The following is a 27,762-nucleotide window of genomic DNA, read 5'->3' as shown; positions in this document are numbered from 1 at the left end:
GGATGCCAGGACTGGCAGCAGGGTAGTTCTGTGAATCGCTACCACTGTCCAGCAACTTTTACGACAAATTGAAGGTAGCTGCTGGGGAGGGGGGGTTGAGAAGAGGAGGTGGAATGGGAAAAATGCCGATTGGGTGGAGAAGGGTAAAAACATTAGATGCCGGTTTCAGGAAAAATCACAGTACTGAATATTCATTAATTGGTCTCACCACCAACATTATCTATAATCTCGATCATCACAACTCAGTCATTCTTTTCTCCCTTAATCTCTAGGCAGCATTCGATACCATTGACCATTCTCTTCTTTTAGACAGGCTTCTATCTATAGGCGTCAGCGACTTAGCACTACAGTGGTTCACCTCTTTTCTATTTGACCGGTCTTCGACGGTACATTTCAATAATGCAAACTCCAAACCTTTTTCACACAATTACGGAATCCCTCAAGGCTCAATTCTGTCCCCTTTGTTGTTTAATATCTTTCTCTTACCTTTACTTAGTCTCAGTCAATCTATAGGTTTCACCACTTATGCCTACGCTGACGATATACAACTAATACACCCATTCAACCCCGAAAACCTTAACGAAATAATTCAAATCAATCAAAAATTAGAAAAAATCAAAAACTGGCTCACACAAAACAAATTAGCTTTAAATATATCAAAGACTAAGGCTCTACTCTTCCCATCAAAACAGGGACTAAAATTATCAACTCCTTTTTTAATAGACAATACAATTATTGAATTAGTTACTTCACTTAAGTTATTAGGAGTAATTATCGACGACAAATTTTCTTACCAAGAACACGTCAACAACTTAGTTAAATGCTGTTTTTATCGTCTACGTTTAATCCGTTCAATGTCTAAGTACTTAGAACCGCAATCCTTAAATATCTTAATACACTCCCTCGTTATATCCAAACCAGACTATTGCAATTCACTTCTGTTAAATATCACTCAAAAGGAAAAAAAACGCCTACAAATAATCCAAAATATTGCAATTAAAATAATTCATAATGGAAAGAAATATGATCATGCAAACACCTTTTTTAATAGAATCACACTGGCTGCCCATTAACCAACGAATAACATATAAAATAGCACTATTAGTATTTAAAACATTAATCACCAATGAACCACAATTCATAGATCGGCTTCTAGTTCCATATACTTCGAATCGGATACACAAGGGCTGCTAATGGTCCCTTCTCTAAAAATCATAGGGACCAGACGTCATGACATCTTTTCAGTCATGGCCCCCCTCACCTGGAATACTCTTCCCTTATATATTAGAGAAATTAAAGACCTTAATTTATTTAAAACCAATCTAAAAACTTTTCTTTTTAAAACCCATTTTAATCTCTAAAATACCTCTTTTATTCACTTTTCCTTAACCTTCAACATCCAAAAACAGTTCTTTTTATTTATCAAACCCTAATCCAAATGTTTTTCCCCCCCTCCAGATACTCTCTCTCTTCCCTCTGGGAAACAACACTTTGTAACTTTTATCCCCTTTTGTTCTTCCCCAACGTATCTTAGTCAGTCCGTATTGTCAGTCTGTCGAATACCCCCTTTTAATGCAGTACAATCTATATTTTAATGTTGTATGTTTTATATTTTTTCTTTTAATGTTACTCGCTTAGATTGTAATAAGCGAATCATCAAATTTAAATAAACTTGAAACTTGATGCCGGGAAGGGGAGTGGCAGAGAGAGCCAACCAGCAGGTAGGCTGGCTGGCAGCAAGATGCCGCTTCCTCAACATTGCCGCCTGAGGCCATCGCCTCAGTTGACCTCATTATAGGGCCGCCCCTGCATGGTACATAAGTAAGAGTGTGCAGGGTGTGAATATTAGTACTACAGGAAGTGCTACAGAGGGACATCAGCAGAGGTATATGGCAAGTTAGTAATAAAGTGCCATATTAAGAACAAGATGAAGAGTGTGGCGTATCAAGAATGAGGCAGACTGAAGAAGTGGGCTAAAGCAGAGAGGTAAGGTATGGTGATAGAGCTGTGTCAAAGGTCAGCAATGAGTTGTAGTACCAGTAGTAGAAATTTGAGTAAGCGATTAATCAAATACACAATAAATTTGAAACTTGATCCAGTCTTAATTGTACCCTTTTACAACCACAGAGATGTAGCCTAAATTTTTTAGGGAAATATCTCCATACACACAATGGAAAAACCAGGACTGGATCAGTCCATTTGAACTGATTTGGGTAAAGTCTAATGATAGAACCAAGGAACAGGTCAGAGGTGAGGCATATAGGTATGCAGGACATTCAGATCTCATGTACAAGCTCATATACTGAAGCTTAGTTTGTCTTTTTTTTTGAGTGGGCTCACAAATATGGAGCACATTATCCATATATTTAAGGAAGGAATTTTATTATTTGGTACTTTGTAAAGGTTAGAAACAACAACCTTGTATTCAGCACGACTATATAGTAGTTTAATCTAATCCAATCTTACCCTTTTACATATATATCACTCATCTGTATCCCAGTGAGAGTAATGTCTTTCAAATCTACATCCTTTGTGTTCCAGACAATACAACGCAGCTCATACCTGCCAAAAGATATACAATATTTATTTATTTAAAAAATGTATATACCGCCTGGAGTCTCAGCGGTTTCCAAGATAACATACATAAAAATAACACATACATAACATTGCACAGTAATTCAAAATAACTTAAAAAGTGTAACCTGAGGACTCCTTAATATCATCCTTCAATGTCATTACAGGTAAATTTAGAACAAATAGTCAGCACTCAAGGGAATCCAGAGCACCCAAAGAAATTCTGAGCACTTAAGAGTTCTGCACAGTACCAAAATGGTTTTTAGTACCTGGGGAGTCTGTCGGAACCTTCAGCAGACATGCACCTAGCACCACACATGAATTCTGGGACATGAACATTTCATGGTTATGAAGGACAGCATTCCCAATTATGCAGCAGCATCTGAACACTATACTGTGGTTCTAGGAAATGGCACCATTCCAGGATTTACATATAGTTCTACTAGGCTTGTGGCTAGGAAAGCAAAATGGGAGGGAGGGTTAGGGGGGAGGGACAGAAACTTGCCACAATCATGAAAGCAATTGGTGCTTTTAAGTTCAGAGCTGGCAGGAACCATAAAGTCAAAAGAGGAAGGGAGCAGAGGTAGCACTGAGGGTACAGGCCAAGGGGAGGTGGCATTAGAGGTGCAGGCGGGTGGCCTTAGAAATTTAGAGACAGCAGTACTGATAGTGCCCAGGTCTTCTGCAAAACCTTTCTGTCACTAACAGCATGTGTCCTGGTTAGGAAGGTAAACAGGATAAAACATTATCTAATTAATTATTCATTTATTTATTCCACAGGCTCAAGGTGAATTACAGTGCATATTATTAGTCCGGCATAAACCGACAGACCAGTGACATAAACATTGACAAATTAATCAACATTACTACAAATTCAACAAATCATTAAGATAAATATAACAACTCCAATATACTAAAACAGAGGTAGATAACGCATTTAAAAATTTTAGTAAAAAGTTTTTCAGACTTACTTTTTGGGAATTCGTGGACTAATGTTACATGGAAGTCCTGGTGGACCCATGCTTTTTGGGAAGATATCAACCCACATCTGAATCTTGCCCTGGAAAGAAAGCATAAAATCATTCACAAATATATTGCACAACCCCTATTTCTTCTCTGTCCATCCTGATACTAACGAGACACTGTGGCATTCCATTTATATACAAAGGCAGGGGATCCCCAAACTATGGTCTGTGTGTGAAACTGGGTTGTGAGTAGGGCTGTGGAGTCGGTAGATAAATGTTCCGACTCCTCAGTTTTTTGTACTTCAGACTCCGACTCCGTCTCCAGGTACCCAAAATTTCCTCCGACTCCGACTCCTCGACTCCGACTCCACAGCACTGGTTAATTTTCAGATCGTTAAAATGGAATGTCAAGTTGAGAGAAATGAGCATTTTCGACACCACCTTCTTTTTGCTTTTAATCAAGGTTCTAAGGCTGCAGAAGCTGCTCGCAATATTTGTGCTGTGTATATAGTGGGTGCTATAGCTGAAAGAATCGCTCGTGATTGGTATGCCAAGTTCAAAAATGGAGTCAGTAGATAAATGTTCCGACTCCGACTCCTCAGTTTTTTGTACTTCTGACTCCGACTCCAGGTACCCGAAATTTCCTCCGACTCCGACTCCACAGCCCTGGTTGTGAGGGAAGTTTAACGGTTTATTTTCATGTGTGGTGTTAAGGCATAGGTGGGAAACTTCAAGGGGGTTGCCTAGCCCTGCTCAGCAACCCCCTCCATCTTTTAATAGTTTGAAATGTCCTTTGTAGCCCTTCTGTTGAAAAGATTGAAGATACATGCAGAATAGGGTCAGCATTCAAATGGAATTCCTAATGGTTATTCTAGACTTAGGGCTCCTTTTACAAAGGTGCGCTAGCGGTTTTAGCGCACGCTAGCCGCTACCGCCTCCTTTTAAGCAGGTGGTTTTTGTCTAGCGCACGCTAATCATGTGTGTGCGCTAAAAACGCTAGCACACCTTTGTAAAAGGAGCCCTTATTTGTATAAGAATTGTGCGGTTAGATTTAACAGAACAATCAGCTACAGACTTAACTAGTTAGATGCAACTAAATATTTGATGTAGTTAACCAGTTAAATTTGTCTGTTTGCCAATACTAAATACCAGCCTCAAAGAATACATGCTTATTAGAAAAATGTAAATCTATATCTTAAAATTCTAATAAATACTTAATGCCAAGTTTTAAATTTATTTATTAATTATAATTGTATTCTGCTTTATGACTTATCTTTGGTTGGGCATTTAAATTTTACTGGGCAAAGATCTACTTTGTTTTTGTATTTGTTAAATGCATATATAAATTTAAAAAAATACTTTAGAGCTATAAATTGAATCTTAGCACTGGGTAAAAGAAAGCCTACCATAAGAGAATAAAAAGAAAATGGCTTTCCCCCACGATGGAACTGGCAGATCATCTGCACAGGTCCCTGGATCCTTTTCTGTCTAGCAAGACACTTCCCACTTTCATGCGGAATGCACAGATAACCCAATAACTGGAGTTCATAGTTTTACAAAGAAATTCATGGAGTAATCTGGTTTATTGAGGAAGAAGAAAACCACAAAGAGGGAAAATCTGTATAAAGCCTCATCTGTATAAAGCCTATCCTCATCCTTATCCTTCTCGATCTATCTGCCACCTTTGATACTGTTGATGCTGCTTTGTTGAGATTCCAGGGTTCTGCTCTCTCCTGGTTTCCTTCCTAACTCTCCCATCGCACCTTCGATGGTGATTCTTGCTCCACAGCCTTCCCACTGTCATTTGATTTTATTTTCTGATACCTATCAACAATTTTGACGTGCCTTAAAAACATACCTCTTTAATCTAATCTTTAATCTTATATACTGGGTCATTCCCAAAGGGACTCGATTAACAAAATGTAATCTTAGGAACATTGATAAACAATAATAGAAGAGAGAGAGTCAGTGAATGCCAACATACAGTTGTCGACTAAGGAGTTCTATCAGTTATTAGTAAGATATTTTGTAAACAGATACGTTTTCAAGGTTTTTCTAAAGCAAGTCAGCGAAGAAAGAGTTCCAATAACTGGAGGAAAATCATTCCAAATTTTTACCATAGTAAATGCCAAAGAATGTGAAAGCCTACCTAAAGTTTGAATCCCTTTAAATTTATGTATATTCCTCTTAGACTGAAGACGATAGGAATTAAAAGAAAGAGGAAATAGTGAGGAAATAATCCCATATAAACTCTTAAAAAATCACATTCGCACAATTAAACTGAAGCCTCCAATATATCGGAAGCCAGTGCAATGCCCTCAACAATGGAGTAACATGATCATATTTATTTTTACCATAAATTATTTTGGCGGCCATGTTATGAATAAGTTGTAAACTCTTCAATTACATTTACTTAAACCAATGTAAAGGGAATTGGCATAGTCTAGATAAGCCAATATTATAGCCTGAACCAATATAGTAAAATGATGTTGATGGAAAAGACAGCGAAATTTCCTTAGCATCCGTAAACTAAAAAAAACATTTTTTAGATATGTTATTAATTTGGTTTGTCATAGAAAGAGTGGAATCTAAAACAAATCCCAGAATTCTAGATGAATATTCAATCTTTAAAGAATCTCCCAAACTTAATCTTATGGAAGGAGGTAGATTGTGTGTAACAGGATCAAACCATAACAGTTTGGTTTTAGTGGCATTTAACTTCATACGCACAAAGGAGGCCCAGTCTTGAAATGCAAGAGTTAATATCTGCTGTTAAATTTAACAATGATGGATCCACTTCAAGTAGGATAAAAATATCGTCCGCGTAAGTGAAAATTGATTCAGAAATAGATAATTTCAAATATTTCAGTGTCGTCATATATATATTAAATAATATGGGTGACAATGGAGATCCCTGAGGTACTCCACAAACAGGAGACCAAGGTGTAGAAAATTTATTCTCAGTATGCACCTGATATGATCGTAGTTTCAAGAAACTGCTGAACCAGTTCAACACTTCTTGATCTAATCCAATATAAGAATATCATGTATAAGAATATAAGAATATCATGTATAAGAATATCATGTATAAGAATATCATGATCCATGACATCAAAAGCTGCCGAAAGATCACATTGCAGCAAGATAGCACAACGACCGTGGACCAAAAAATGTTGAACCTTCACAACCAATTAAATGAGGAGGGTTTTGGTACTATAATTTGGCGAAATCCAAATTGAAATGGAAGAAGTATAGAAAATTCATCCAGATATTCTGATAATTGTCTTGAAACAATAGATTCTAAAATCTTTGTTAACAATGGTATGTTTGCAACAGGACGATAATTAAGAGCTATTGTTGGATTTAATCTTTGGAAATTAGGTAAACCCGTTTATTGTATTCTCTTTTGTATGTGAGGGGTGTGTGGTGCAGTGGTTGGATCTACAGCCTCAGCACCCTAGGGTTGTGGGTTCAAACCCTGCACTGCTCCTTGTGACCCTGGGCAAGTCACTCAGTCCTCCATAGCCCCAGGTACATTAAATAGATTGTGAGCCCACTGGGACAGATAGGGAAAATGCTTGAATACCTGATTGTAAAAACCGCTTAGATAACCTCAATAGGCGGTATATAAAATCCTAATAAACTTGAAACTATGTCCTTTATCTTTTCTGAACCGCATAGAACTTAACAGTTTTGCGGTATAAAAGTGAGTTTTATGTTACGTTCTGTATGTTATCAATTGTGTACCTCAAGACTGTGTCTTGGGACCACTCCTTTTCTCAATCTACACTTAGTCACTTGGAGCTCTTATCTCCTTCTACAGCTTCCAGTATCACCTCTATGTTGATGACTCCCAGATCTACCTCTCTGTGCCAAATATCTCTACTGAAACCCAAACCTGAGTCTCAGCCTGCCTATCCACCATCTAAAATTGAATATGGCTAAACAAAGCTGCTCATCTTCCCGCTTTTGACTTCTAACTCCTCTCACCTTGGGTTCTGCATCCCCAACCCTATATGTCATGTCTGTCTGTCCAAGTTAGATTGAAACAGGATGTCCCAACTCGTTAGGATCAAATGAGATAAAAAGTTGAGGATGTGTTTTGTGTGGCTTTGTTCTAGTAAGATAATAGGCCAATGCCCGCTTACAGTCTAGAGTGTGAAGAGCTGCTTCTTCAGGATGAGAATGTGGCTTAGGGAAAAACACTGGTAGAACAATTGACTGATTGAGATGAAATTCAGTGACAACTTTTGGAAAGAACTTGGGATGAGCATGAAACACAACCCTGTCATGATGGAACACTGTGAATGGTGGGTCTACCATAAGTGATTGAAGCTCACTCACTCTGCGAGCAGATGTCAGAGAAATGAGGAAGTTCACTTTCCAAGTGAGGTATTGAGATGAGCCGTAGACATGGGTTCAAAGCGCACTGTTCCCTCTAAGCTGAGCAGGAGTCCTCCACCCACAGTCTCACCAATAGAGGGTGCTGTTTTACTGTCACATTTTTCAATTGTGAGGGACAGGCAAGTTCTGCAGGACTCCAGGGAACATACCTGTCCTTAGCGACTGAAAATATTCCACCCCCTAGTGGTAGCAATGCAGCTGGAGGACACCTGCTCAGCTTAGAGGGAACACAAAATAAAATAAGTCTAGTAAGAACTACATTAAGATCCCAAACTACTGAAGGTGGCTTAAGAGGTGGTTTGACATTGAAGAGACCTTTCATGAATCTGGAAACTAAAGGATGAGAAATAAGAGGTTTTCCATTCACTGGTTGATGAAAAATAGAAATTGCATTGAGATGAACTCTAATAGAAGTGGATTTGAGGCCAGTGTCAGATAGATGAAGAAGATAATCCAAAACTGAAGACACAGAGGTGGATTGTGGATTTTGTTGATGAAAGACACCAAGCAGAAAATTGGGTCCACTTTTGTTTATAATACTGCTGAGAAGCCAGTTTTCTGGAAGCTTCCAATATGTATTTGACAGTTTGAGAAAGATGTAGATCAGGGGTGTCCTAACCTGTGGCCCGAGGGCCGCATGCGGCCCCCATAAAGTATTTTGTGCGGCCCCGGTCGAGGGTGATGCAGTGTTTTCCTCTGCTGCCCCCGGGTGTTTACTGTCTTGCCGGCTACCTTCTCTGTCTTACTGCAGCATTTGCATGTTTGTGCGGCCCCAGAAATATTTTTTTCGGCCAATGCGGCCCAGGGAAGCCAAAAGGTTGGACACCCCTGATGTAGATCATATGAGCTCAGCCCAAAAGATACCAAGCTGTCAGGTGCAAAGCTTGAAGGATGAGATGTAGAGGAGAACCTTGACTCTGTGTGAGAAGAGATGGAAATATTGGAAGAGGTATTGGCTCCTTGATAATTAATTGAAGTAGAAGGGAGAACCAATGCTGCCTGGGCCACCGAGGAGCTATAAGAATCATGGTTACTGATTCCTGTTTGAGCTTAACAAGTTTTTTGAGAAGTAGAGGAATCTAGTAGAAAAGCATCCGGCTCCAGAGGATGAGGAGAGTACAGTCTGGAGCAAAACAGGGACAACTTGTAATTGAGGGGAGATGCAAACAAATCTATTTGTGGATTTCCCCATTGTGTAAAGATGGAGAGTTAGAGTTGAGCGACCATTCGTGAGGCTGAAGTATTCGACTGAGTTTGTCTGCTAAAGAATTCTGCTCCCTTAGAATGTAGATTGCTTTCATGAAAATACTGCGAGCAATCGCCCAACACCAGATCCTCTATGCTTCATGACAGAGAGGGAAAGACCCCAATCCTCCTTGTTTGTTTATATAGTACATGGCTACTTGATTGTCCGTATGTACAAGGAGGACTTGACCAAAGAGAAGATGCTGAAAAGCTCTGAGAGCATTGAAGATGGCTCTGAGTTCCAAAATATTTATTTGATAATGTTGTTCGCTGAGGTACCATCAACCTTGAGTGTGAAGACCTTCCAGATGAGTCCCCCCAAGCATAGCTTGACGAATCTGTGGTTAGAACCTTTTGATGAGGATGTATATGGAACAAAAGACCTCTGGAAAGGTTGGAAAAGTTCATCCACCACTGTAGCGAGCTTCGTAGAGATGATGTTACTGAAATGTGTTTTGAAAGTGGGTCACAAGCTTGAAACCACTGTGAAGCTAGAGTCCGTTGTGGGGTCTGAAGGTGAAGCATCACAAATGGTATTACATGGACAGTAGACACCATATGTCCTAGAAGTACCATCATGTGCCTGGCTGTGATTGATGGTAGCTGAGTAATTTGTTGACAAAGTTGAATTAATTTGTTCTGACATTGTTGAGGAAGAAAATATCTCACTTGAATGATGTTGAGCAGAGCCCCTATGAACTGAAGTGTTTGCAATGGCTGAAGTTGTGACTAGAGGTCTGCACGGGAACGGGGATCGCGGGGATCCCGCGGGTTCCCCCCGGCCCACGGGACTCCCACGGGGATGCCCCCGACCCACGGGACTCCCACGGGGATGAAAACAGCCTACCTAAATTCTGGCGATGCAGGAGTGCAGCTTACAAGTCCGGCGTCGCGTCGGGAAATAGCCATGCTGAGCAGTGAGCTCAGCATGTACACAGATGAAAGCCTTGCTTGCTGATTTGTCCGGCGGCCCCGCCCCGCCGTGCCGCCGGACCAATCAGCAAGCAAGGCTTTATCTGTGTACGTGCTGAGCTCACTGCTCAGCATGGCTATTTCCCGACGCGACGCCGGACTTGTAAGCTGCACGCCTGAAAAAGAAATCATCCTGGCCGGGGCCGGTGTTATGCTCCGGAGCTTCTACTGCCTTCCTATCTCCCTCTCCCTTCTACCTGCTTCCGGCCACACCCCCTGCTCCGCGGCTCTCTTCGGCAACTCAGCATCAGCGATCGACACAAGCTTCTGATGTCGGGGCCTACCCTTTGCGAGTCCCGCTTGTTTCAACTTCCTTTTTCCACAAAGGCGGGACTCGTAGAGGGAAGGCCTCGATGTCGGCAGCTTGTCTTGATCACCGCTGCTGACGAGTTGCTGAAGAGAGCCGCGGAGCAGGGGGGTGTTGCCAGGTGCAGGTAGAAGGGAGAGGGCCAGATGCAGGACTAGTGGGTGATGGAGCAGAAGAGAGAGAGAGAGAGGGGAGGGAACAAAAGGAAATATTTCATACTGGGCTGGGCCGGAGTGGAGGGAAGGTGGAAAGATTCTGGCTACAGGGTGCAGTAACAAAGGAAAAGGGGGGAAAGCTGAAAATGGAGATAGTGACACAAAGAAGAGAAAGAGTAAGCAGGACCTACTGAATAAGGATAGAGATACAGAGGAGACATGAAGAGGAGGTGAAATAGAGACATAGAAGTAATGCTGAAAAAGTGGGGGGGGGGAGATAAAGACATTGAAAGGGCAAATGGTGAACATGGGGTAAAGACAAGGACAGAGACAAATGAAGATTCTGAAAAAGTGGTGAGATAGGGATATAGGTGAGATGGACACAAAGAAGGGTGATGCTGGAAAATAGGTGGAATGGTAATTCTGACAAACACAGAAGGGAAATGCTGGATCAAGGAGAGATGGGGCTCAGGCTGGATGGAATGAGGAGAAATGCCTTGTTGGCCCGGAACTTCCTCTCCTACGTCAGGGAGCAGAATGCTGGTCAGCGCGACGCTTCTGCAGGGAAAGCTTGGGACAGCGGTGGCTTGGGGGCTATTCCCCGATGGCGGTGGCAGCAAACCGAGTGGCTTGGGGGAGGGCACGGAGAAAGAAAGAAAGGGGCAGACAGGGAGACAGAAAGAAAAAGTTGGGGGAGAGAATGAGGTCTGGAGGAGAGGAAACATACAGGAGGCTGAAAGAAAGGAAGAAAGATTGGATGCACAGTCAGAAGAAGAAAGTGCAACCAGAGATTCATGAAATCACCAAACAGCAAAGGTAGGAAAAATGATTTTATTTTCAATTTAGTGATCAAAATGTGTCGGTTTTGAGAATTTATATCTGCTGTCTATATTTTGCACTATGGCTCCCTTTTACTAAACCGCAATATCGTTTTTTAGCGCAGGGAGCCTATGAGCATTGAGAGCAGCGCGAGGCATTCAGCGTAACTCCCTGTGCTAAAACCTACTATTGTGGTTTAGTAAAAAGGGAGGGGGTGTATTTGTCTATTTTTGTATTTTGTTACCGAGGTGACATTGCATAGAGTCATCTGCCGTGACCTCTTTGAAAAAACCCGGAATATGAATAATTAACATTTTCTCTGCCTTTCATTGTGCTTTGTGTTTTTTTAAAATTTTATTGTTGGTAGATCATTTTGACTTAGTCATTATAAAGTAGCTCGCAAGCCCATAAAGTGTGGGCACCCCTGCTCTTACTCTGGGGCACCAGACCTCCCTCACGGCACACACACGGCAAATGGAAGAAAGAGGATAATTTTTGGTCGTAGGGAGGAAGGTACAGAATGTGATAGGGAAGAAAAAGATGAGAGTGAGAAATGTGGCAAGGGAACAATGGGACAGATTGAAAGGGATGCAAGAGGGAGGAATAGTGAACAGTGGTGAAGGGAATGGAGGGAGAGATGTGGCATAGTGTTGGAGAGGGGTGATAGAAGGAGAAATGTTGGGAATGGGGCTGGTGGGCAGGCACGAAAGATGAGAAAGAGATAAATGCTGGACCATGGTAGGGGGAACCAATGGACAGCAACAGAAGAATTTACAGAAGATGGGAAAGCGGAAAAAAGAAACTGGGACCAACTTTATGGAAAAATAAGTCTCCAGACAACGAAGGTAAAAAACGGAATTTATTGACTAAAATATGTTAGCTTTGGGAAATGTATATGGCAGATGTCTTTGATTTGTGTTCAAAAGAAAAGGAAATGCATTTCTGCTTTTATTTCTACAGTGTTGAAGTACTTGTTGACCCTTGCTGTGACTGGTGGGGATCCCCAAGCACCGCCAGCAGAGGACCTCCTCTAGAGATGGCCAGAACTCCCCTCCACCAAGCGAGGCAGTCGCTGGCAGCATCCATGAGCCACTGAGGTGCCAGCATCTGTGACTCAGGGACGCTACTGCTGCCTGCCAAGCTTGGCAAAAGGGACCCCCAGCCAACTGCAAAGTTCCCTCAGCTGACAGTTTGTGGGTTCTCATCAGCTGAGTATTTATATTTTATATTTACATTAGAGGTTCTGGTAGAAACCCATTTACAAAGTATGTATTCTTCCCAATTAATATTTCCAAATTAATAAAGTCTCTTTGCTTATTTGTAAATGGGTCTCTACCAGAGCCTTTAATTTCAGTAGCATAATTAAATAAAATAACTATTTCTGAAGTTTATAGGGAAGGATGGTGATGGAGGGGATTCCTCGCGGGTACGGGTGGGGACGGAGGGGATTCCTCGCGGGGACGGGTGGGGATGGAGGGATTCCTCACGGGGACGGGTGGGGACGGAGGGATTCCTCACGGGGACGGGTGGGATTTTGGCGGGGACGGGTGGGATTTCTGTCCCCGCGCAACTCTCTAGTTGTGACTTGGGGAAGTTTATCTCGAAACCCATCTGTTGAAGAAAGAGTATTGTGTACTGGGTCGCTATGAGGACATCTTGTGAAGAAGGCTAGGTAAGGAAAAACTTGAAGACCTTGAGATCTCAAGGTCACTACCACTACCACTACCACAAGGCACTTGGTAAATATTCTGGGAGATGATACCAGGTCGAAAGGTAGAACCTTGCATTGATAATTGCAGTGCACCTCTCAAAATCTGAGGAACTTCCTTGAAGTTGGGTGAATGGGAATGTGAGTGTAGGCTTCCTTGAGATCCAGAGAGCATAGCCAATTGTTACGATCTAAAAGGGGATATAAAGTTGCTAGTGATAACATTCAAAATTTTTCTATTACAAGAAATTTGTTGAGACCTCTGAGATCCAAAATTGGTTGAATTCCTCCTGTCTTCTTTGTGATAAGGAAATAGCTGGAGTAAAACCTTCTGTTTCTCTGTTCTAAAGGAACCTCCTCTATGGTATTGGGGAGAAAAAACATAGAAACATGAATCAAAGACACATGCTGGCAGTTAAAGGCCAAATATAGCCCATCTAGTCTGCCAATCTGCAGTAATCATTATCTCTTTCTCTCTCTGAGAGATCCCATGTGCCTAAACCCAGGCCCTCTTGAATTCATACACAGTCTCTGTCTCCACCACCTCTTCCGGGAGACTGTTCCACGCATCTACCACCCTTTCTGTAAAAAAGTATTTCCTTAGATTACTCCGGAGCCTATCACCTCTTAACTTCATACTATGCCCTCTCATTGCAGAGTTTCCTTTCAAATGAAAGACTCGACTCTTGTGCATTTACATTACGTAGGTATTTAAATGTCTCTCTAGAAAATTAACAACAACAACAATAAACAAATCAAAAATCCAATCATAAAATGATATTAGCCGAGTGGTGGAAATGCTCACTGAAAAATCATTTCATTTCAGTGGAGAAAAAGTCTCAACTTTGTTTAATATGTGGACGGCAACCCAATGAGTTTTTCAGCCGTTCAACCCAATGAGTTTTTCAGCTGTTCTTATTCTGTATCATAGGCAAACAACTCCACTATGTTTCAAAATACAATCTTTCAAAATGGACCCTTTCTGTAAAAAAGTAATTCCTCAGATTACTCCGGAACCCATCACCTCTTAACTTCATACTATGCTCTCTCATTGCAGAGTTTCCTTTCAAATGAAAGAGACTCGACTCACGCATATTTATATTACGTAGGTATTTAAACATCTCTATTATATCTCCCCTCTCCCACCTTTCCTCCAAGTATACAGATTGAGTTCTTTAAGTCTGTCCACATACACCTTATCATGAAGACTACACACAACTTTACTAGCTTTCCTCTGGACCGACTCCATCCTTTTTATATCTTTTTGAAGGTGTGGCCTACAGAATTGTACATAATATTCTAAATGAGGTCTCACCAGTATCTTTACAGAGGCATTAATACTTCCTTTTTCCTACTGGCCATACCTCTCCCTGTGCAACCTAGCATCCTTCTAGCTTTCGCTGTTGCCTTTTCAACATGTGTGGCCACCTTAAGATCATCACATATAATCACACCCAAGTCCCACTCTTCCGTCATACACATAAATTCTTCACTCCCTAAACTGTACAGTTCCCACAGGTTTTTGCAGCCCCAAAGCATGACCTTGCATTTCTTAGCATTAAATTTTAGCTGCCAAATTTGTCCATTCTTCAAGCTTCGCCAGGTCTTCTTCATGTTATTCATACCATCCGGCGTGTCTACTCTATTGCAGATTTTTGTATCATCCACAAAGAGACAAATCTTACCCGACAACCCTTCAGCAATATCATTTATAAAAATGTTTAAAATAACAGGCCCAAGAAAAGAACCTAGAGGCACATCATTGGTAACATCCCTTTCCTCAGAGCGATCACTACCTTCTTTCGCCTTCCACTCAACCAGTTCTTAACCCAGCCTGTCAATTTGGGACCCATCCCGAGGGTACTCAGTTTATTTATTGGACTTCTGTGTGGAACACTGTCAAAGGCTTTGCTAAAATCTAAATACACCACATCTAGCACACTCTCTCTACCCAATTCTCTGGTTACCCAGTCAAATAAATTGAACAGATTTATCTGACAAGACCTACCTCTAGTGAATTCATGTTGCCTCCAGTCCTGTAATCCACAGGAATCCAGATTCTTGAACATTCTCTGTTTTAAAAGCGTTTCCATTAATTTGCTTACTAGAAAAGACAGACCTACCGGCTTGTAATTCCTTACTTCTTCCTTACTTCCACTTTTGTGGAGAGGGACCATTCTGCCCTCCTGAAGAAGGGAGGACTGTTGAGGGCTCAAAGCAGACTCTCTTGGAGGATGATCTGGAGGAATGGTGACAAAATGAAGAGAGTAACCCTCTCAAATGATCTTCAAAACCCAGAGGTCGGAGGTGGTCAACTCCCAGAGATGAAAATAAATTTGAAGACAACCTCTGATGGGCTGAGGGACAGATTAAGATACAAGAATCAAGACTATGCTCTCGAGTAGGCCGTCAAAAAGATTGCATTGATTTTGAAAGAGCAGACATTTGTTGTTTGTGAGAGTGCTGTTGTTTTGGTTTCTTTTGCTGCTGCCTTGAATAAATAGATGGTTTTGTTGAAAATCGCCTCTGATACAAGGAGGGCTTAAATGATCTGGAAGAGGATGGTTTAGGTTTGAGTAAAGCATCCCGATATTTCTCATGAGCAGATAGCTTTTGAGTGGCATTCTCCATGGAGTCCTCAAATAACTTACCGCCAAGGCAAGGGATATTTGCTAACCGGTCTTGAAGGTTAGCATCTATATCAGCTACTCTATGCTAGTCTAATCTCCTCATGGCTACAGACATCAAAGAAGCCCTGGAAGATAATTCAAAAGCATCATAAGCAGACTGAACTATATATTGTCTCAATTGGATAAGTGTGCTTAACACATGTTTGAAATCCTTAACTCGATGCGATGGAAGATATTTCTGAAAATCAGACAATTGCTTGACAAGATATTCCATGTAACACGTGAAATAAAAGTTATAATTAATGACTCGACTTGCTAACATGGAATTCTAGTAAAGTCGTCTACCAAATTTGTCCATAGTGCATCCCTCTCTACCTGGTGGGAACGAAGCATAAACTTTGGATGGTGTAGATTTTTTTAATGTGGACTTCACCACCAAGGATTGATGAGAAAGTTGAGGTTTGTCAAAACCTGGTGTAGAGATAATCCTGAAAGGGAGTCCAATTTTCTAGTAGCCACAGGGACAGAAAGTGGAGATTCCCAATTTTTGTGAAGGGTGTCCTTTAAAATGCCGTGTAATGAAAGTTTGATAAACTCCTTAGGAGGTTGATTATAATCCATAGTCTCCAAAAATTCTAAAATGTATTTTGAATCTGTCTCAAGTTTGACAGATAGATCCTTACCCAACTGTCTGATGAAGCGAGTAAAAGACAGCTTCTCCACAGGGGATATGTATACAGCAGTTGACTCATGCAGAGATTGTGGTTCAGGAGAGTCATCAGCCTCTGTAGTAGAAGCCTCTGTAGTAGAATAGCCAATCTGTCGATAATAGCTAATCTGTTGATCAAATCGAGAAGGATTCTGGAAGACTGAAAGGTGGCGAATGTTACGCTGATCTTCAAGAAAGGTTCGAGGGGTGATCTGGGTAACTACAGACTGGTGAGTCTGACCTCGGTACCGGGAAAGATGGTAAAGGCGCTGATAAAGAACCACATCATTGAGCACCTTGACGGACACGATCTGATGAGGACCAGCCAGCATGGCTTCAGCAAAGGAAGATCTTGCTTGACGAACTTGCTGTACTTCTTCGAGGGAGTAAACAGGCGGATAGGCAAGGGTGACCCAGTCGACATTGTATATCTGGATTTTCAGAAGGTGTTCGACAAGGTTCTGCATGTACGACTACTTCGAAAAATTGCGGGTATTGAGGGTGAAATACTCACGTGGATTAAAAACTGGCTGGCGGATAGGAAACAGAGAGTGGGGGTAAATGGACAATACTCAGCCTGGAAAAGTGTCACCAGTGGAGTGCCGCAGGGTTCGGTGCTTGGACTCGTGCTCTTCAACATATTTATAAATGACCTGGAAATTGGTACAACGAGTTAGGTGATTAAATTTGCAGATGATATGAAGTTATTCAGAGTAGTGAAGACGCGGGAGGATTGCGAAGATCTGCAACGTGACATAAACACGCTCAAGATATGGGCTGCGACATGGCAAATGAGGTACAACGTGGATAAGTGTAAGGTGTTGCATGTCGATAACAAAAATCTTATATATGAATACAGGATGTTCAGGTCGGTACTTGGAGAGACCCCCAGGAAAGAGACTTGGGAGTACTGTTCGGCAAGTCAATGAAGCCATCTGTGCAATGCGCGGTGGCAGCGAAAAGGGCAAACAGATTGCTAGGAATGATTAAGAAGGGGATCACAAACAGATTGGAAAAGGTTATCATGCCATGTACCTGGCCATGGTACGCCTCCACCTGGAATACTGCATCCAGCACTGGTACATGAAGAAGGACGCGGTATTGTTCGAAAGGGTCCAGAGAAGAGCAACTAAAATAGTTAAGGGGCTGGAGGAGTTGCCGTACAGTGAGAGATTAGAGAAACTGGGCCTCTTCTCCCTTGAAAAGAGGAGACAGAGGGGACATGATCGAAACATTCAAGATAATGAAGGGAATAGACATAAAGACAGGTTGTTCACCCTCTCCAAGGTAGAGAGAATGAGAGGGCACTCTCTAAAATTAAAAAGAGATAGATTCTGTACAAACATAAGGTGGAAACCTGTAATGCTCTTCCGGAGGCTGTTATAGGGGAAAACACCCTCCAAGGATTCATGACAAAGTTAGACAAGTTCCTCTGAACCGGAACGTACGCAGGCAGGGTTGGTCTCAGTTAGGGCACTGGTCTTTGACCCAGGGGCCACAGCGGGAGCGGACTGCTGGGCACGATGGACCACTAGTCTGATCCAGCAGCAGCAATTCTTATGTTCTTATAATGACCAACATCAATATCAATGTCCGTGCCAGGGCTCCGTGGATGACATCACCCACATGTGAGAATATGCTCCTGCTTGTCCTGGGATAAAGATTGCAAGCTCTTCCAAGCAGGGACCATCTATAAATGTCAAAATATACAGGAAATTTACAGAGTTACAGGGGAAGGAAAGCAGCGCATGCATGGCAGTAGGGGGCAGATGCCGCACCACTACCAAGTAGGGTAAAATGGGTGCTGCACACCTACCAAGACAGCGCCCGAGGCACACTCCCCTCCCCCTCTTACTATACCACTGTGCGGGCAATGAGAATTTAGTCAAAAAGTGGAAAGAAAAATTCAAATCTTGGCTTTTACCTGGCCAACTACAAAAGTTATCTGGACAGAATGTTTGAATATCAACCGTAGTGTGATCTGGATGATAATATCCTGATTTGTCTGTGAGTTTGGGCATGCTTCTTTATATGCGAGTCGAGTGCAGGCATACTGAGCCAAACATTGGTCCCTTAATTACCTGGTCCATCCCTGGTTGAAGAGGGTTGTACAGGGTCCGGGTCTCTACATGCTCTGGGACCTGGCCTTGGGTGCGTAGAAGGTGAAGAGCAAGGCGTTGTTTTGCATGTCCCAGGTGCCTATGAGATGGAAGCTGTTGCTCTGTACTCACAAACAGGAGACAGAAAGAGTGACTGATATACAAAACCTACAGGAAAATTTACTTTTGTTTCTTTTTATAGAACTTTTTATTGACAGTGGTAAAGAGAACACATACATGAATCCAATACAATAAGGTGAAGCACACAGCAGTAACATACACAGCAATCGGAGCTTTAAATATTAAATGGTCAAAAGTTATCCAACCAATTTGGTGAATGAAAATGAATGTATCCAATGTTAAAAAAAACCCTTGATATTTGCCACTGGTCTAGAATCTAGGAACAGAGGTTGGCAAGGGCACATGCTGATGAAGGGGAGGCAAGTACTGAAAAAGACACTCCCTTATTATGTATCTATCCCAATATCCCTGGAGATGGTTATCCCCACTTACCAAAGTCACTAAGCCATATCTTTTGACTCTTCATGATAGCTGACTTTCCATCATCACTAAACTGTGGTACAGTCCAGTTCTTCAGTTTGGCAAAATTTTCAATTAACTGAATGGGAGTTAACTGATCTCGCCACACATTTGGCCCTGAGCTGGATAAGAAAGAGAGCCACCAGAGAGAAACTGGGATTATTATGAGTAGGTGAAGTTCTACCAACAAAAACTGCTACTTTAAAAGCAACGGTGTAACCAATGAGCAAGCAGGACCCAGGCAAAACTACTCTCAGGGCATAGATATCACTATGGGGTGGCAAGTGTCATCCCAAAAAATTGCCTTGCCATCCTTTACCACCCCAACCAAAACTAGTACCCATTAGATGCTGTTGTGACCATGCATCTCCCATCTTCGATACAGCATCTCTTCCTCTCTTTCAAGCCCCTAAACTCTCCCCCCAGCTACCTAAGATCTTATTATTCCTCTAGAGGTCACTAGCAGTGGTAGCGAGTCATATACACTACATGTAGCCTCTCTTGGCACCTTCCCTCTGCTGCTGTGTCCCACCCACCCAGAAATGGGAAATTGTTAAATGGGGGTGGGACACAATAGCAGAGGGAAAGTGCAAAGGCAGATCACAGGAAGCATATATGACTTGCAACTGTTGCCAATGACCTCTAGAGAAAAAAAAAATTCCAAAGTATCTGGGGGAGAAGAGATGCCAGATCAAGATCACTGGGGAGAGGTTTGAGAGAGGGGGAGATACAAAATTGAGGACTTGGGGGCTTCAGAGGTTGAGATGCCAGATCAAGAGCAAGGTTGAGGGGAGAGAGATGCCAGACAATGAGAGAGAGAGAGAGATATGGAAGAATGAGAGATATAGGAGAGAGAAGAAAGAGAGAGAGAGAGAGAGAGATACTGGACAATGGAGGGGGAGGGCAGGAGGGAAGAGAGTTGGGAAAAAATGATACTGGGAGTGGAGGGAAAGTGACAGGCAGATGTCAGGGAGAAGGGGAGCAGAAGCTGCATGGGACTTGGAGAAGGAGAGCAGCAACTGGATGGGAGGGGAAGAGAGCAAACTGGGACTTAATGATTGGGTGGGAGAGTGTTGAAGGGCAAAGCAGGGAATTTGGGTAAGAGAGACTAAATGGGATTTTGGAAGGGATAGTAGGCCAGAAGTGTTAGGGAGGGGTGAGACTAATGGGAATTTTAAAGGAATATGTATGAATAGGTGTGGTTAGATGGGCTGGGAATATGAATGAGGGTAATAGCAAGGAGATGAAGTGTGGGAAGAAGTTAAGACATGGTGCGAATAATCTGAAGAACTGGAGAGCAGATGAGATGCACTGAAAAATAATGGGGATGCTGCAGATGGATATGAAAGAGGTCTCTGAAGGGGTTGGGTGAGGGTAGAAATAGAGCTAAAAAGAGAAGAGGCAATAGAAGATGGGATAGAGGGTTCAAGAGACAGAAAGATGGCCTGGAGGCAAGGGAAGGAAGGAGAGACAGAGATGTAATTGGGACTGGTGAAGGGATGAGAGGGAGGCAGTGGAGAGTAGATAAGAATTGAGAGTGTAAGTATAGACGATGGAAACTAGGGAGTAGGTGAAAAATAGATAGGGGATAGGAGACTGGGGAAGAGAAAGACAGAGGGGCCAATTAGATTTCTGGAGAGGGGATGAGAGAGACATGGGAAAAGTTGATAGTTAGATGACTAGGATTAAAAAGTAAGAGAAAGGGAGAATGAGAGATAAAAATCATATATGGGTAAATATAGAAGCATAGAAGAAAAGTGGAAAAAACATGAGTGAAAAAGAAAGATCAGTGTCGGATGTACAGGAGGAAGGGAGGAAGGCCAAGAGGGTAGAGAAGAAATGGGGGCATGAAATAAGGGGTATATTACTTATATAGAATACCATATTTTTTTGCTCTATAAGACGCACCTGACCATAAGATGCACCTACATGTAGAGGAGGAAAATCCAAGAAAAAAAAATTCTGAACCAAATGTTGTACCCTGCCACTAGACCGCCCCTCTAGTGGTCTAGTGGCAGGCTGGAACAGGGTACAGGGAACAGGGTAGGTCTAGTGGCTGGCTAGCTGGCAGGCAGGCAGGCCTCCCCCCTGGTACCTTTTTTAATTAAGCAGGGCAGGCAGGCTCCGGCCTCTCCCCCCACCCCCCAGCCCCATATCTATTTTTAATTCGGCAGGGCAGGCAGGCAGGAACTTTGGGCTGCAACTTTGAGGCTGGATGTCCCCCTCAAACTGTGAAATTGATGGTATATTAAACCTATCGAAGGAGAAATCAATAAAAATGCTCAGTCATCTGGCTCCTTTAATTTCCAAATCAGTCCATTATGCTTGAAAGGCACCATGGTACACCTCTTGTCATCAAGAGCTTAAACGTGATTGTAGAAAATTAAGATGAAAATGGAAGAAAAGTAAGTTGGAAACAGATAAATTGATCCTACGGGAACCCGTTTCGCCGCCGTAAAGCGGCTTCCTCAGGGTTATTTTTATACGGGATTTAACACTAGCTTTCAAGTTATCACTACAACACTAGCTTTCAAGTTGTCACTACAACTTACCTTACCTTTTTAAAATTCTGGCACCCTCCATCTCTGGACGCAGCTGCCTCTGAGTCCTCTTCTCTTATTGCAGAGCAGTGCACAATTCTGCCTACCTGGTCCCGTGACGCTTCCTGTGAGAACTGGCTACTGTCAGTTCTCGCAGGAAGCAGCGCGGGACCAGGCGGGCAGCCTTGTGCGCAAGAGAAGAGGACTCGGATGCAGCCGCGTCCAGTGAGGGAGGGCTCCATAATTTAATAAAAGGTACCAGGGGTGGGGTATTCACTCCATAAGATGCACCCTTATTTCCACCCACATTATTGGGGGAAAAAAAATGCATTTTATGGAGTGAAAATACAGTAAGTATTTTATAATATGGTTCATCCTAATATATAGTTTTAGTACACATATTATTGACGTGCCTGCATAAACCCCCAGGAAGACCTATAGACCACTGTTTTCTAAGTAGGAACCTAGGCCTTCTCAGGAGGCCCATGTATACTGTAAACTTCTATTATATGCAAAAGTACACACATAGAGGGGCATTTTCAATAGGACATCTAAGTCTGAGTTTGGACATTTTGGGAAAGACATACAGAAATCCAGCAGAGAAAATGTCCATTTTCAAAACTGCAAGACATCCATCTTTTTTTTTTTTAATTGACCTCTATAGACGTTTTGGCCTTTAGTGTATCTATCTTTTTGGCCATTTTCAAATACAAAGAAGTCCAAATGAAAACCACACAAAAGCAAGCCATTGTAAAGTCCAAGCAGCCAGCATTCTTTGCAAATTGGTCACATAGATAGCTGAGCAGAGCAGAGGGGCACTCTAGGGGGAACTGCAGTGAACATTACATTAAAAAGTCCCAAGTACACATGTCACTATAACCTGTTTATATTGTTTGGTGAGCCCTCCAAAACCCACCCAGAACTTACTGTACTCACCTGTACACCACAACAATAGCCCTTATGCCTACAGGTGTCATCCTTATGTAGGTATAGTGGGTTTTGGAGGGCTCATCATACAATATAAGCAGGTTATAGCGACATATGTACCTGAAGCTTTTTAATGTAATATTCACTGCAGTACCCCCTAGAGTGCCCCTCTGATCTGCTGTGCTGTGTCTGTGTGGCCATCTGAAGCTGTAATACAGGTAGGAATGTACCATTTCTTTCACATCTTTGGGTGATGGGAGTGGTTTGGTGATCACTGGGGGAGTAAGTGGATCATTCCTTAATCCCTCCAATGGTCATCTGGTCAGTTTGGGTGCAATTTTACCCTTATTCATTTTTAAAACAACTAAATGGTGGCCTGGATGTTTTGTTAAAAGTTTGATCATCCCTGCAGAACGTCCAAGTCCTATGCCCACTCTTAACCCATCCACAACACACCTCTAACATGCTCCCTTAAGATTTAGATGCACTGGAGACAAAACGACCAGAAAAGTCTAGAAAGACAGTTTTGAAAATAGCCACTTGGACGTTTTGACTAGTAAGACATCCAAGTGCTGGTTTATGCTGTCTTTTGGACGTCTATCTTTTTTGAAAATGAACCCCATAGTCTTTCCTAAAAAGCAGGCTTGTGTACATATAAGAGAGGCAATTTTATAAAGGGGCACCTAGACGGCACCTTTTAGGAGCCTATTTTATTAAATGTAGCATTTTATAAGTTACACATGTAAGTGTGAGCCCTGTCCATATGAACATCCACTTACAAAGTGTGCATTTTAGCAGATACATGTGAAATTATAAATAAAACATAGGCAGATTATCACTTACATGCATATCTAATTACATACATTTTTAAATGACTAGAATCCTGCCATACTACCTAACTCTAGGCAGCTTCTTATAATAACATAGTAACATAGTAAATGACGGTAGATAAAGACCTGAACGGTCCATCCAGTCTACCCATAAGTGATATTTAAAAAATACATGATTTGATTGACTTGTCTCTTCTTTGTTATTTCTAGGCCGCGTAGACTATAAAGTCTGATAATGTCCTAGGTTCCAAATGCTGAAGTTGCCGTCCAACCACTCCAGCCTATTCAACCATCCCGTTGTTTGCAGATTATCTACCGTAAAGTTCCATATTAGTGGAGTTCACATTGATGCCCATAGAATTACCCCAGCGGTGCCTAAAGCTTAACACTGAAGTTATGCCTGCTCAGTAACAGATGTAAATATATGCATGTACTTCAGCAATTTTATATGCACACATTTTACAAAATGGAAAGGATATGTATTTCAAATTCCACTCAACTTGAATGCCCACTTTCCAAAAGTGACACTTATGCATTCTTTCATGTGCTATGTCTCTGCATATTTTTAGAACAGGTGATTTCTGTACATATATCCCCACTATACAGTGAAAATCACTACAAAATTACTTCCCTAGTCTCTTCAAAGGCTTTCAATGTGAATTTATGTTAACATATTTTTCACTTAATGAGGAGTGCATCATCTTATAGAAGAAACTTGAGCCATCTCCTGCACATCACTGAATGGTGTAATATAAAAGTAAATGTATCCTTAAATTCTTTATTCACAATTTTTATAAACTGCAATTCAAATATACATCATCAAAGCATGTACAACTCGTAAGACAATATAATAAGTACAGCACAGGTCTCTGCATTGAAAATTACTGCGGAAACTTTGCATCATTGTTCTAGACTTCATGAGGTTCCTACTACTTTCACTGAGCAGTTAGTTATGATAGCATACAGGAAACTCTTTTATAATTGAAGGATCTTTCCCATCACTTACATGCAATAGGTCTTGGGAAGTCCACAGTTGGCTCCAAACTGTGACAAGAGACGATTCTCCAGATCCACTACAGTCTCCCCAATCTTCTGGTCAGGTGAGAGAAAGTCAAAATCATACAGGGAAACTGTCAGATCTTTCTCCAGAGGGATGACACAACTCATCTCAAACATCCTAGAAGGGGGAACACAATGAGCCAGAAGTGACTGCACTATACACTGTACTTACTACCAGCCATCCCCTACCACAAACATTTTGAACTGAGAGGGAAAGGCTGCAGTCAACCTCATCATGTGTCCCACTGCTCCCACCCCCAATCTTCACCCTCAAATATTGTGGAGACAGAAAGGATGGGGCAGCCATTATAATATACAGGTTCCTTTATGTGCCATACCACTACTCCATCTTAAACATTGCAAACAGAATGGAGTGCCATATACCTTTCCCTATCTATAACCCCATCTTTAGCATCTTAGGAAAAGAATGCATGAAGCAATGGTCTTTGCATAATACAGTGTTTCAGTATCTGGTCTCTTTTCTCATTTCAACCATCTTGGGTATATATATGCTTAATGCTACATTGATTACTACTTCTCTCTCTCTTTATATAAAGAGAGAGAGAGAAGTAGCAATCACTGTAGCATTGAGCATCACCACCATCTCACATATTCTAGGAAGGGATAGGGAAGAAGCAGCCATCGACACTTCAGTGCATGCAAATAGTTCTCATATAAATTCATTGTGGAAATTCTGAAAACCAGGCTGGGTTGTGGCACTCAAGGACTGGATCTGAGGACCCCTCTTTGCCTGTATAGTATACACTTAGGTACATGCACAAAACAGCTAATAAAATTGCTTCTTTTGAGGAAGTATATACAGTACTATGTTAACCAGGCAGGTACTTGGACGCATTTGGATGGAACATGGGTAGAGTCATGAAGTATGCACAGAGCTTATTAACTATTCACCTATGTGTAAATTTCAGCTGTGAGCTAGAATAAATGTATGTGGCCACATTTTAGCTGTGATTTTGTACTGTTATTTTATAAACATAGATAGGTGCCTATATAAAATGGGCTTGAATTAGGGGCCTAATTAGCCTCCTGACCTAAGTGGTCTGTTATGAAATTTCCCTCCATGTGTCCAATTATCTGTTCATCCCTTGTCCAACTCAAACATTTTGCGGAAAGAAGGAGGAGCAGCAGTCTGTATTATACAGCATTCCATTATTCATTTACTTTTGCACCCTACTGATAAACACGAGCACTTTGTTCTGAGAGTATTTCTAATACAGTGACTCACTTGCCAAATACAGGGTCAAGAGTAGCAGACTGGTAATGCTGCCTGTCATCCTTCACATCCTTTCCCACTGCAATACGGATATATGGATCACACTAAAAGAGTCAGCAAGTAAGGAAACAAACATTCCATTATATAACGTTATTTTTCAGGCTATGTAATACAAACAGACATGATAAATTATGAAGCCTGAGAGCTTGGACCAAGATGCAATCAACATCTTGTTTAATAGTTAAAGTGTTTGTTTCTTATGTTATTTTTCTTCTTTTCATAAGTGACTCATATGTTCAACCACTCACTAAAACAGCAAGAGGATGAGAAACTATTGTTTTATCCATCTTGAACCAATGCTATTAAGACACATGATCTGCATATATTTACCCCCTCTTTTACTAAGGTGCGTTAACCGATTAGTGTGCACTAATCGATTTAGCGCATGCTAAACGCTAACACATGCATTTAGGGCGCTAATTTGATTAGCGTGCGCTAATCGATTAGCGCACCTTAGTAAAAGAGAAGTTTAGTAGATACTTGGGAGATAACTGAAGTTTCTTATCTCCATGGTTTTAGCCATCCTCTAAGATCCTTCCAGGGTCTACCAAGGATCTGTGATTAGGACCCTAATTTCTAGGTGCACAGACCCTGATCAGAAGAGAACAATGGGAAGACTGCAGAAGGTCTATTTTCAGTTCTCGGAGGAACTTGGTAATAATCTCCAGTAGGGCCGAGCATGTAAAAAGTTTCCAGATGGAGGGATCTTCTCCCTGATCTACAGCCAATAATTCTTGGTCCTCTAAATGGGAGGCTGTTTCACCCATCAGGGAAGCCTCACTTTGGGACAGTAAAGGGGTCAGATCTGATCCATCGTCCTCCAAATCCTTGTCTGAAGGATCATCAAGGTCCAGAATAGCCTCCAATTTTAGGTAGGAAGAGCTCTGAGACTCCAGTGAGGTCTACTCACTGATCTGCTTGCTTGTGGACTTGGCCGGTAGACCTCTGCATAAGCCTGCCAGAAAAGATTAATAAATGCTAGGGTAAAGAAACAGAAGTGGTCGACAGTTTCATTTTCTTTGGGTCCCTCATTGATCACAGTGGCAATCTGACAGCAGAGATCAAGCGTCGATTAGCACTGGGGTATGCAGCCATGGTGAGCATGGACCAAATAAGGAAGTGCAAGGACATCTCAATCACCATCAAACAAAGACTGATCACTACCATTGAGTTTCCAATGGTGACATATGGCTGCGAGACATGGACACTGAAAGCAGGTATGGACATGAAAGAAGATAGAAGAAAGAATGGACATGAAAGCAGAAAGCATGGATATGAAAGCACATAGAAGAAAACTCAATGCTTTCGAGCTGTGCTGCTGGAGAAGACTTCTATGAATCCCATAAACAGCTAGGATCAGCAACAAAGATGTTCTTGATCATATAAACCAAGAGTTGTCCCTGGAAGGTAAGATTACCAGACAGAAATTGACCTATTTTGGACATGTGATGAAGGCAAATTCACTAGAAAAGGAGGTGCTACTCAGAATGGTCAGTGGTAAAAGGAAGCAGGGGAGACCAAAGGTTCGTTGGCTGGATCAAGAATGACATGGGAATGAACATCAAGCAATTGAAAGAAGCTGTAGAAAACAGGGAAGCTTGGTGAGAACTGGCCTACAGAGTATCCAAGGGTCAGACACGATTGAATGGATAGTAGTAGTAGTAGGGTAAAGGCCTCAGGGGGCAAGTCTCCTTGTCCCTTAGGGTGGAGCAGGTGTCTTTTCTTGGGTTGTGAAGCTTCTACACCCTCTCGGCGTGCAGAACTACTGTCCCAGGGTTCTAGAAGGTACTTTATACCCCTGATGAGACCATCTGCCTTTCTCTAGCCCTGGTGGCTTATAGAGGGGCTAAGCCTGAAGCTCCCGTCCCTTCTTCCACATGTTGCGCGGCATGTGGCACAAAGGCGCACTTCAGCCACCCATCCAACACAAATAAGGCATGATACAGGGGGTATTGGGGTCTGATGACTCCATCCCTACCAATTTT

General features: G+C 42.0%; 1 protein-coding gene across 10 annotated transcripts in view; it reads right to left on the bottom strand.

Moving 5' to 3' along the window:
• The window catches only part of FER1L5 (fer-1 like family member 5), a 363,329-nt gene that overhangs the window by 53,606 nt on the left and 281,961 nt on the right, over window positions 1-27,762 (bottom strand). For all 10 annotated transcript variants that reach the window (XR_004539782.1, XM_033947691.1, XM_033947688.1 and 7 more), the window contains 6 exons: window positions 25,730-25,821; window positions 24,431-24,601; window positions 19,101-19,249; window positions 18,570-18,709; window positions 3,546-3,634; window positions 2,467-2,562 (listed from right to left, as the gene is read on the bottom strand). Coding sequence is in view for 9 of the 10 variants with exons in the window: in XM_033947691.1 (XP_033803582.1) it covers window positions 2,467-2,562; window positions 3,546-3,634; window positions 18,570-18,709; window positions 19,101-19,249; window positions 24,431-24,601; window positions 25,730-25,821 (737 nt within the window). In the remaining variant the exon portion in view is untranslated. The remainder of the gene's footprint in view (window positions 1-2,466; window positions 2,563-3,545; window positions 3,635-18,569; window positions 18,710-19,100; window positions 19,250-24,430; window positions 24,602-25,729; window positions 25,822-27,762) is intronic.

The sequence above is a fragment of the Geotrypetes seraphini genome, chromosome 6, assembly GCF_902459505.1.
Source record: "Geotrypetes seraphini chromosome 6, aGeoSer1.1, whole genome shotgun sequence".
Classification (NCBI taxonomy): Eukaryota; Metazoa; Chordata; class Amphibia; order Gymnophiona; family Dermophiidae; genus Geotrypetes; species Geotrypetes seraphini.
The sequence above is the reverse complement of the archived record's forward strand: the minus strand, read 5'-3'. Positions and strand labels throughout refer to the sequence as shown.